Raw genomic sequence first — 12557 nt, forward strand, 5'->3', positions numbered from 1 at the left:
CGCATCTGTGGCCGACCTCAGGTAGGAATATCTAATCCTATCTGGGGTTGATTACAGATGTCCATGGGCGGCAGTAGCCACTTACCATCAGGTGGACTGCATGCTCGTCTGCTACTCTTATATTATAAAAAAATGCTATTGCATTATATATACTGCAAAGTGAAACTCAGTAACTGTGCCATACAAATGCGAATGCGAGCGAATGTCGTTTGCTACACTTTAACGCAGTAATTGCCAAACTTATTTTTCTCGTGGACCACTTTCCAATTTTACTAGTTTCGGTGGACATGTGCTGCTACATTCCTACCACATTGTTAAAGTCGCCAAAATATTAATAATGTCAATGATGCTATAGTCATTATTAATAATAATCTTGCCAACATAAGTAATTGGTCACACAGATATGGAATCAGCGTTAACCCCAATAAATGCCAAGCCATTATAATTGGCAGTTCTCGGCAGTTGGCGATGTTGGATCATGGTTCCGTCTCACCGGTTGTGTTTGAGGACTCTATTGTACCTTTCACATCTTGTGTCAAAGATCTCGGCTTATGTTTGGATTCAACATTGAGCTGGTCGGACCACGTGAGTGAAGTCAGCCGTTCTGTATTTGCGAGGCTGCGCGTCCTAAATCGCCTTCGTAACTTTCTTCCGATTAAAGTTAAAGTCACTGTGGTACAGGCGCTTATTTTACCAATTATTGATTATGCTGATGTCTGTTGCACTGATATAAGCGAGGAGCATCTCAATAAGTTGGAAAGACTTATTAACCACGCCATTCGATTCATCTTCTGTCTGCGCAAATTCGATCACATTTCCTCTTACCGTCGCCAACTTGAATGGCTTCCTATTCGTGAGCGTAGACAGGTTAGATTACTTTCTACTCTTTTTTCTATTTTATCTGATCCGCCTACGCCGGGATACCTGAAGCAAAAGTTTCAGTATCTCCGTGACTCTCACGAGCGCCAGTTGCGATCTTCCAATTCTCTCGTTTTAACGATTCCACTTCATCGGACTGGCTTCGTATCCAAGTCATTTGCTATTCACGCTATTCGGTTGTGGAATTCTCTCCCGAATGAATTACGCAAAGCGTGCAGCAGACAGACTTTTAAAAAGATAATTAAATTATATTTTCTACAGAAATCATAGTGCTTCTATTTACGGTTAATCATTTTTCTTATAGTGTACCCTATTGTATGTATAATTATATATATTATATTATGTGTGTGTTTCTTATGTAACCTATTGATTGTATAGTTATTGTATATACTTACATATATATTTATATACGTATACTCTTCCTAGATATTTGAATACCGCCTTGCACGTTTTCTGCTTAGCCTAAAGGTAGACTGGCAGAGAATGCTTCTAGCATTAAGTCCGCCTTTTATACCAATGTTAGTTAAGGTATAATAAAGTAAATAAATAAATATTAAAAATAAAAATTGTGTCGCTGCTGAGTTCTGTCTCTATATTCCCGGATAGCGCTTTGGTGTCTGTACACGCATTGTACGAAATATCGAATACGCAAGTTTGTACAAGTAATAGTCGCTTGCTTTATTAAAATATTATCTGCTTAGTAAGATACTTAAAATAATGTAGGTAGGCCCTACTAGTAAAAACTTTGCTTACATTTTTGCTCTTTAGTATCAAAAGCAGATCAATTTTCGTGGACCCCCACTAACATCTTGTGGACCCCCATTTTTTGTTCACGCCTACGTAGACCCCCAGTGAGTCTCCCGTGGACCCCTGGGGGTCCACGTTAATCACTTTGGGAATCAATGCTTTAACGGATTGTTATGAAATTTTGTACACGCGTCAAAGACTTAGAAAAGGACACAGGATACGTTTTATCCCGAAAAAAGTACCGTTCCCGAGAATTAAAAGTTGAGTGATAAATTCACCTATAACGATTTAGAGGGCTTGAATACAAAATAAAGAGATTTTATTTTGTGTCTGGAGGCAATTAAGGAGGAGGAGGAGGCAATTAAGGAGCAGTGCCCCTAATTACTTTCTGAATAATATGAACATTTTTTCGGCCAAACCTTTAAAAAAATTAATGATAGACTTTGCTGACTTTTCGTAAGGGGCTTTATATACTTTACATAGTTTATCTGGGGTCACGGCTGTGCTCTGCCAGGTCGAGCATAGAGCTTGTACACAAAACTGCGATGCGTCATCGCATCGTAAAAATTTGCGAGCTCCCTCAACGCATCGCAAGAACTTGTTATTGTTGGTCACCCTGGGAGACGCTATGCCGCACGATATCGCATCGCAGCAATTCGTGTCGCAATTTTCTGCGTTGCGAATTCGCATCACGTCGCATCGCAGTTTTGTGTACGAGCCCATAAAAGCAGCACCGCCGTACCACCCTTTTCTCAAAGCAGTTCAGGTCATTTTCGACACCCCTTTAACTTTGTTATAGATGAAACTAGAATTCTGAATATCGAAACAATCAATCATTGTATAAACAAGATATATAGAGAATAAGATTTCATTTAATTTGAGCCAGTAGTTTAAGAATTGTAACTAATCAAAGTTTCATCATTTCGTTTTATTCGTCTCCGCTCCTACAATGGAACAAACTATTAAGAATGAATGAATGAAGAGCTTATGAATGAAACCAAAACTTATAAGTAAATCATTTTATTAAATATTAATATAAATAAATGTCTGTGTAACAATCCATATTCCATAACAGCTTAATAACCTGCCTGAGTACCTATTCATTAAATTCTAATAGGACGACTATGACGTTTACCGAATATAATAAAACCGAACCGAATATACGTAACAATAATTTAAAATACTGTTATTTTTATCCGACTCCGGAGGGTAAGTAATGTTTTTTTGAGCGGATGTAAATATTTTTTTCATAATTTACGAGTAGCGGACCAGCATGCAGTCCACCTGATGGTAAGTGGCTACTGCTACCCATGGACATGTAATCAACCGCAAATAGGATTAGATATTCCTACCTGAGGTCGGCCACAGATGTGCCGCTGCCCCTGAGGACTAGGCTGGAATGCCTCGGAAAACTCTCCCTTACCACACACCAGGAATGTTTCATTCTTTGACATGCCCCCCCGTTCCAAACGGCTTGACATACGCAGTATCGTCGCTTAAATTTTGGGATTAACATTCGCTATATTTAAAAGCAGACGGGTTCGTTATTAATAATAAATACTATAGTCTGATTCATAATTAGGTGTCAAAAATGTAAACAAAGGTGTTGACCTATCAAGAAAATACGTTTCAAATGGTAGTTTCTTATTTTTGACAAAATTAAATTAATACAACAATAATAAAATAACAATCTAAATAAATTTAGATCAATTCACATTTTCTAATATTTATATTACCTCAATTCCGTCCCATAGAGTAATAATAATAAAAACAAGGTTTATGGGAGAAAATTAAAATGTGATAATGGTAACACAATCGGAATCCAAAACATGTTTTGTGCCGTCATTTTTAAGTTTCGTAGCTAATGTTATTCATTTTCGTGATTGTAATCAAACTCGAATGTATTATCGTTTACATAGCGCGTTTGTTAAATTGTGAATAATTGTAAAGTTTTCGTTTTTTGTTGAGTTTGTTAAAGTTTTTGTTTCAAGTTAATTTTGACAGTGACATTTATTTGTTTACATTTTGGACACCTAATTATGAATCAGACTATAGTTATTATTATAACAATTTACACAGTCAAATTGATTTTCATTGGTATTTTCTCTTTTTCAATCAGTTTTGTTTCTCGCCTCTCTGTCTTCCGTTATCACCTGGATCAGTTTACCGAAGGGTGCTTCTATCATCAGGTACATTGGTACAGCAACGATATATGATAACACCATCCCACCAAAAGTGATGTAACCCTGTCAATATGAAATTATAAGGAACATTTTTAACATAATTATCATCAGGGCCGGATATACAGGTCTGGAGGCAGTGGGGCAACGACCGAGCAGAGGTCTTTTATCATATTCCAAATAAAAGGAAAAAAAATGTCAGCCTTTTCAAATTTTTTTAAGAATTGTTAAGAAATAAAAATATTTCAACAAAAAAAGAAGTACATAGTAGTTTATTTTACAACCTCGGGGCACTAACCCTGTGTTCCCACAAATCCGGCCCTAATAATTATTATTATTACATTATTATAAAAATATCGTTATTATAATCATTATTAAATAACTGTTATTATCATGTACAACATTCAATAGATGTTCATATCTAAGCTTAACATCTCAGTTCACTTGAGTGTAATCTGAGAAATAGAGAACGAAAAGAGAGATATAGTAAACCAAAATCCATTCTTGTTCCTTACAATTCTTTATTTAGTTACGGAGATCACCATATTTAATAGATTTATTACTTCTGCCTGTGTTTTTTTATAGTATAGGAGTAGCAGACGAGGTAAGTAGCTACTGCCGCCCATGGACATCTGTAATCCACCCCAGATAGGATTAGATTAGATATTCCTACCTGAGGTCAGCCACAGATGCGCCGCTACCCCTGAGGACTAAGCTGGAATGCCTCGGAAAAGTATGTCTCCCTTGCCACACCCTTCAAAACGGAACACAGCAGCGCTTAACACTGCTGTTATTAGGCAGAAATAGTTGTGGCGGTGGTGCCGCGGGAGTCGAACCACAAAGGGTTCTACCACATTCAAAATACCTACCTACCTACCTCACCTATGTGAGGTAAATTAGGGTAAAATCTGGTAGTAAGGTAGCAACTATTTCCTGCAAGATTATACATTAATGTATATCTATTGTGATTACCAAAAAGCACGCACAACCTTATTGACTATGACAAAACCGTGCTATTAGGGACAGAAGAGCTGCAACTGAAAAGTGCTAAAATCCTTTAAAATGCCGTTACTTACCACATTTATAAAGGAAACCGGAAAAAGCTCTTGTCTGTTTCCAAGAAAGAGGTACAGAAATGCAATATGGACGATGTACACGCAGTAGGAGAGCTTGCTGGTCACCATCCAGAAGGGCCACTCAAGCAGCATACGAGATAAATCTGAAGTTTTAATAGAAAACATAGAAATTACTAGCTAGCTAGTCTACATTTATTTACTTATTTATTTAGTCTACATTTATTTTTATGTCATCGTCAACCCTGGGCACAAGTCTCTTCTCAGAATGAGAAGCATTAGGCCATAGTCCGCCGCCAAGTGTGTATTGGAAGACTACAAATATTTTTGAGATCGTATTTTAAATAAGACGTGTAGGTTTCCTTACGATGTTCCTTCACCGTTTAAGCAAGTGATAATTAACTACTAATACGCCCATAACTTTGAAAAATCAGAGGTTTGAGCGAGAGGTTGAGAGCCTGGGATTTGAACCTCGGACCCCTCGATCAAGAGGCCGCGTTTCTTAACTAGACTATCACAGCTTACACGCAAGTAACTTAAAAATGAGAAGTACGCGTCTAGAATTTAAATCTAGTAGCCTCGTTTGGGAGGCCCAGTTTCAACTCAAAGACCACTGCTTCTCTCACCTCATATTCACTTACCATTACACCTGCATATGATCCCCAAGACGAAAGCAGATAACAGCAACCCCAACGCCGCCCGGTGCGTCGCAGCATACGCCATACGGGTCCAAATCGAAACCTGAACTTCATATGATGCGAACATACGACCCGCTAGCATTACAGCCATGATCAATGGAATCACCCACCAGGAAAGAAATCTTAAGACCTGAAAGATACACGACATTTACCAATAAAGTTCGAAACGTCAATAATATTAAGTGAAAATATGGTATGTTAATTTCGCAAAAAACGAACTTTAAAGTTTACAAGCATGCAGTTTTTTTTATAATATAGGAGTAGCAGACGAGCATGAAGTCCACCTGATGGTAAGTGGCTACTGCCGCCCATGGACATCTGTATCAACCCCAGATAGGATTAGATATTCCTACCTGAGGTCGGCCACAGATGCGCCGCTACCCCTGAGGACTAAGCTGGAACGCCTCGGAAAAGTATGCCTCCCTTACTACATCCTTCAGAACGGAACACAGTAGCACTAACACTGCTGTTATTAGGTAGAAATAGGTGTGGCGGTGGTGCCGCCGGAGTCGAATCACAAAGGGTTCTACCACCTTCAAGGTTCTACCTAAAGTCGGCGACAGATGCGCCAGAACCTCTGAAGACTAATTCCAGCAATTCCAATTTCAATGAAAAGTATGTTTCTATGCGGCGCATCTGTGGCCTACCTCAAGTACGAATCTAATCTTATCCGGGATTGATAACGATTGTCCGTGGGCGGCGATAGCCACTTACCATCAGGTGAGCTACATGCTCGTCTGCTTTAAAAAATCTAAACACCAGAAGTACTTTAGTGTCAAACTCGGAGGCAAACCATGACAGATCTAAAACAACACTAGAATGTCTGCTTTATTACAGTAATTGTCCAGATAATTACGAATTTGTTACCCTATTTTTGGAGAGGTCCACCCCTTTTCTCTGCAAGTTGAGTCCGATGTAACCAGAGCTCATACCGAGGAGGAAGCAAGGTAGGTTCATGTACCCGCGGTTGTGCAAATAGTAGTATGTCTCATCTGACATGGTGCGCAAAAATCTGAAAGACAACAGGAATTGTAACGATAAATCCTAACTAATATTATTAATCCGAATGTGGGTTTGTTTTTAGTTTGTTACTCGTTCACGCCCTAACTAAATAACCGATTGTCATGAAATTTTGTACGGTAATTATGCAGTTTGGCTACTTTTCCGAAAATCAGTGCAATGGGTGGTTCCGTCTAACATTCCGGGGAGGCTAACTTTCCATAATTACCTTTTTTTTCACCCTTTTTAGTGATAACATACTAAAGTCTATATTAATATAATATAACGTTGTATAAACATGATCATGAATAAAGGTAAGATCTGGATTGAACCCACCCGCTCGCAGGGCGCTCCCGCGCCCTGCTCGCTTAGTTTTATATTGTCTTATATGTTCCAACCTAACCTAACCAATTCAATAGGAAACGTTTGCGTGCCCCCACGGAATATCATCAATGGTGACTAATTAAAGCCACCCATGCTAAAAAAAAATATTGCATTGATTTTCGGAAAAGTAGCCAAACTGCATAATTACCTTTTGTACACACGTTGTCAGGAGTTCAGAGTAGGAGATGCAGTACTTTTTATCCCGAAAAAAATAACCGGTCTCGAAGGATAGATAAAAACCTTTGACCGCGTGCGAAGTCGTGGGTAACCTTTCAAACCGGAACATAACACAATTGCAGTGTTATCAATTAACGATTTTGTTGATAGAAATGATGATTTTTGTCGACATAAAATATGGCGCTGAAAATAATTCAGCGACTTTTGGAGTACAAAAATGCATACATTTTACTCATTTGATCCATATTTCAAGGGTTTCGGTGACATTTTTGTGGGGAACCGTTTTTTTTGCCATCTTATCATCTCATCATCATAACTTTTGATGATGACTATAGAAATCACCGATTGGAGTTGGCAACACTGCCCAATTATTATTAGACAGAAATAACTGTAGCGGTGGTTCCTCCGTCAAACAGCGTTGTAGCTTCAACTTGTGACACTTCACATAAATTAATAAAACCAGTTTAATAAAGAGAACTTACTGAGCCGTAAGCAAACATGTGGGTCTGGTGCCGTACAACCAGACGTGGATCGCCGGAGCCAGCATCCCCAGGATGAGGAGCAGCGAAATGGTCAGAGCACGCTTTCCGTTCCTCGTGGCCACGTGGACCACTACACCCAGGATGAACATTTGCATGTCAGCTGCTATGTGCCTGGATCAATTCAAAGGAAAACTTTTACTACGATCTTATTAACAATTTCACCTACTAATTAAACCAATAACTCGCTTCTTCACAACTTGGATGCGACTTAGATGAAAAAGAAAATTCATATAACTACATAAAAAAAAACACATTATTACAGGCAAACATTCCTAATATGCTTTTAATAATAATTTATTTTATTCACAAGCACAGTTTAAGTTGAGCAATATCAAAGACTCCCAGTGGTATGAACAAAATGTGTCTACCCGCGATATAACAGTTACTTGAACTCAACTGCTCACGTGTTTCCTCTTACTTCTCTTCGCTGTACGCATATCCACAAGTCACACTATGGACTCACTGAAAATCAGCGCCGTGGTGCAACTCACTTTGGCATCAATGCTGAGTGAGTGCCTTTTCCGTATGCAATGTATACATAAAGCATAGGGATATACTGTAACGTACCTACCTACCTACGTACCTAATTAACTACTGTATATTTATTCGGCTGTGTTGTCTTATTATGTATCTTGAGTTTTCTATGTACCTATATTCCATTATTTTGTAATTAACTTAAGTAATTTGTAATTGATATATGAGTGTGTACAATGTATTACGTAATACAGTTATTTCTTTCTTTCTTCTTTCTAATGATATTGTAATCTACTAGGCAAATATTGTGAAAATCAATCTTTAATATGATAATCAAATTTTAATAAGTTCGCTTAATATACATAACACATCGAAGTATGTAGCCCTAAAATCAAACCTAGCTATTTAAGGTTACCTATCAAACTCCCAACCGCCCGACGAGCCTTACCAAACGTTATTAATAGACAATCTATCCAATGTTACATCGTGTAGATAGGTACACATTTACACAAGATTTTGTTTAATGCAATTCTTCCTCTTTCTTACTTACCAAGTCTGAAACATACAGAGTTTGTTATCCGGTACCAAGTTGTTAACGTATAGGAGATGCGAACACCAGTAGGTTCTGCAGGCTGCTGTGGGGCCGGTGGTGGTGGCCAGCTTCCACAGAGGTCCAGAGCCGAGGTGGCGCATCCACGTCGCTATGAAGGCGACCATCATAGCGCAAACTGGGGTGAGTCTGAAATCAGAAAATGTTAGTCCAAAAACATGTACATTTCATAACAGTTCAGCCAATGCTTAGTGATTGGTTTGAAGAATGTTGTAAGTGGAACAATGGAGCAGAGGCGGACTAATGTCGTCGGAGGCCCGGGGCGTGAAGTTGAATCCCATTCAAGTTTACGCCCCGGGCCCCCAGTGTAAAAAGTTGATTTCATTTTTACAAAATTACAAATGTCGCATTGAGTTATTCAGAAAGATGTAATAACTAATAAGCCATTTAGCAAAACTGGATCTGATAATCATTGATTTATTGTTGTAAAATTTGTACGGGCAGAGTAGACATTTCCGAGGTATTCCAGCTTTGTCCTCAGGGATAGTGCATCTGTATCCTACCTCAGACAGGAATCTAATTTTATCAGAGGTTGATTACAGATGTTGATCTTGTGTAGATCAGATCAGAAAGTAAATATTAACGTGTCGCGTGAGTGTCGTTTTCAGAGCCTCTTTGTTGGGGGCCCTGGGTAGACGAAATAGGTTCTATCTTGCAAACGTTAATATCTTAAAGATCTGTGCTTACCTAGACCACCTCAAAAGGAGGGCCTTGGGAACTAGTGACCATCCAACGTGTATCTTCTCCGAATTCATTTGCAGGAGATAAGCCAATAAGAAACCAGACAAGAAGAAGAATATCTGCACTACCATCATCCCATTGAAGAACAGATAATAAAATATATGACCATCGTAAGCCTGGAACAAACATAGACATACATTTTTTTTTGACTATTAAAAATAAAATCAACGGGATCCACTCCGGGAGTGCCGGCAGAAGCTGTTAGATTGGCAATGTATAAACTCAATCTATATAAAGTTTTTTCATAAAGCTGTGTCACATTTAAAGCGATGTCATTAGCTGTCGTACCTTTATAAAATTTTCACTGAATAAATATGCTAAAAACTAGGTGATCCATATATGCTAAAAACCCAATAGAAGTGAAAAGTTTAATATTAACGTTGTGCATTTTTGATTTTGGAATGGTTAGGGAATAGTTTTGCTCGAATTGCTTTAATTATCACTATAAAGTACAATCATTAATGAGGTAAAATACAATATTAATTTATTGCGCTAACGTACACAAAACATGACAGTCTTACGAATTTTCGATCACGTGTCCTGAGTGACCTGACGCGAGTTTAACATTTTTGCCATCACAAAAAGCGTACATACCGCTAAAAAGTCTTCACTTCAAAAATAAAAATGTCAAACCTTCCACGACTTATCACCAATAGGTTGTAAGATGTTCAGAAACACACGTCAATCGTCAATCAATCGGAGGTGGTTTCAATGTGACGGAGGTACCATTTAAAATGTTTGTATGGAAATCTTGACAATGTTCAATCTACAGACTTATCTATTTATTCACTTTTATTCGGACACTATAATATAGAGAATATAATAAGTTATAGTTTAAAAACTAAAAACCACGCTAAAATCGCACAAGGAAAATCGTTTATATTCCTGTTCTGTTATTCGTTAATATAATAATTCCTGACGATCCTGATAAGGTGAATGGGATAAAACTATTAAAATCGTGTATTGTCATCGGTTCTTGATAACTGTTCAAAATTTTAAATTAATCGGACCGTTCAAAGCGGGTAAAAATGGAGTTCAAAGACTCCGTTACATACATACATACATACATACAACCCAAGCCAATAAAGCAAAAGCGTGGTAATAAAAAAAAACACAAGACCGACAGCTGCAAAATATGTCCTATACTACTACCATATACTTGAATCCAACGACACGTCATTTGTTAAAATCTGTCCAGCCAAGTAATGAGACATAGAAATGAAACGCGTCCCCATAGCAAATTGTATGAATACACCTGCTCGCAACAACCTGCAGCGGACTAGCAGTTTGGCGCAGCCTATACTTGCATACGCTTGAAAAACATTACCCTCCACAAGGTTGAAATAGTTGTAAGATATATACTCCCTCATCATTTTGTAAGATAAATCCGTTATTCATTAGATCTTACAACTTTATGCAGTAGAATAACATTTAAAACCCGTAACACGTAAACATTTAAAACTAAGTATGTACATACTTACAAACGTAAACGTAAATATAAATGCTTTCTGCACTCGCAGCCCCACACTAGGATTCTCTATATCGAGGGTGGACACACACAACGACGAATACACAAACACTCAGATCCAGAACAGATATCTAAATTCATCATTCAGATATCTGTCTGGCCGGGGATCAAACCCGGAACCCTTTGCGTCAGACCGGTATGGTGACCGCTCCGCCAAGCGGGTATATGAAATGAAACTCTTACCTTTTCTAGAGTTTCTGGATCTTTATTGAATACTGGCATAAGCAAAGCGAAATGGGCGTACGTTGTACAGACAAGTGCTAGCGTCCTGAAAATAAATGACACATTTAACGAAAATAATTTAAAAATCGAAATCGACAGAGGAACTCTCATCATCATCCAGAAATCTCAATTAATTATTCAGACAAATGTCTGGCCGGGGATCGAACCCGGAAACCTCTGCGTCTCAGACCGGTATGGGCCGGTATGGACCGCTCCGCCACTTAACGAGCTTAAGAGTTTTATTAGATTAAAGTTGACAAATGAGCAGCACTTGTTTGAAGGTGGTAGAACCCTTTGTGGTTCGAGTCCAGCGGCACCATCGTCACACCTATTTCTGCTTCATAATAGCAGTGTTAAGCGCTGCTGAGTTCTGGTTTGAAGGGTGTGGTAAAGGAGACATACTTTTCCGAGGCGTCCCAGCCCCACACGGGTAGCAGCGCATCTGTGGCCGACCTTAGGTAGGAATATCTAATCCTATGTGGGGTTGATTACAGATGTCCATGGGCGGCAGAAGTCACTTACCATCAGGTTTGCACTGCACTGCACGCTCGTTTGCTCTTTATAATCCAAAAAAACTTCAAAGAAATATACCATTACCTGATACCATGCAGTGGTGTAAGCTGCTGGAGTTTAGGATCTTCTGGCTGCCGTGGTATCAAATGCCGAATATTTTGAAACACGGAAAAACATAGCAGATATTTGTTACCTAAAAATATTATTGATTAAGAATAGTATACAATTTATTACGTACGAGTATAACAAATTACCGTAATTATTTCATCTTATTTATTAATTTTGCTAACTCTATACTAACTAACACGAGTTCGAAAACCGCTGACAAATGCTTTTTCACACCTGAGGACTGAGATAGGTTTCATCGATATTATATAAGTTTAAACTACCTTTATTTTTTGCACATCTTGGTGAGAATGTGCCTTATTCTCGATCGAAAGTAATCGTCAATGGTAATCATCTCAAATCATAATTTCATAAACCACTTATATTTTTAACAGTGGACTACGCCCTTTGTTTCTACAACTAAAAAGTTAATTATACATTTAAAACAACATTATTTACCAGTAGGGCTCTGTCCTTGGTTTTTGTTTCTCATTTTAATGTCATAACAGCTTCCGATAAGAGTAAAGATCACAAGGGCTGCCATTAAACCCGCAAAAAACCAATCTAATGTGTCTATTTGTACTATTTTTTGTTCACCGTGTCGATCACAATAGTTAATTAATGTTAATTTGGCGTTAATTTTATACTCTTTCCATATAGTTTCGTTGAAGCATCCCTCAAGGAC

At 38.2% G+C, this 12557-nt stretch overlaps 1 protein-coding gene across 1 annotated transcript; it reads right to left on the bottom strand.

The window, feature by feature from the left end:
* Window positions 1-3684: 3684 nt before the first annotated feature.
* Window positions 3685-12557, bottom strand: LOC140752064 (nose resistant to fluoxetine protein 6-like). The gene is made up of 10 exons (XM_073086211.1): window positions 12332-12557; window positions 11852-11960; window positions 11216-11300; window positions 9451-9620; window positions 8704-8892; window positions 7620-7790; window positions 6445-6589; window positions 5521-5707; window positions 4883-5025; window positions 3685-3872 (listed from the first exon to the last, which is right to left on the bottom strand). The coding sequence occupies exons 1-10, from the start codon at window positions 12414-12416 to the stop codon at window positions 3738-3740; spliced, it is 1419 nt and encodes a 472-aa protein (XP_072942312.1). The 5' UTR covers window positions 12417-12557; the 3' UTR covers window positions 3685-3737.

Source organism: Epargyreus clarus, unplaced genomic scaffold (assembly GCF_041222505.1).
Source record: "Epargyreus clarus isolate Ecla_fem2 unplaced genomic scaffold, WU_Ecla_fem_2.2 ptg000024l, whole genome shotgun sequence".
Taxonomy (NCBI): Eukaryota; Metazoa; Arthropoda; class Insecta; order Lepidoptera; family Hesperiidae; genus Epargyreus; species Epargyreus clarus.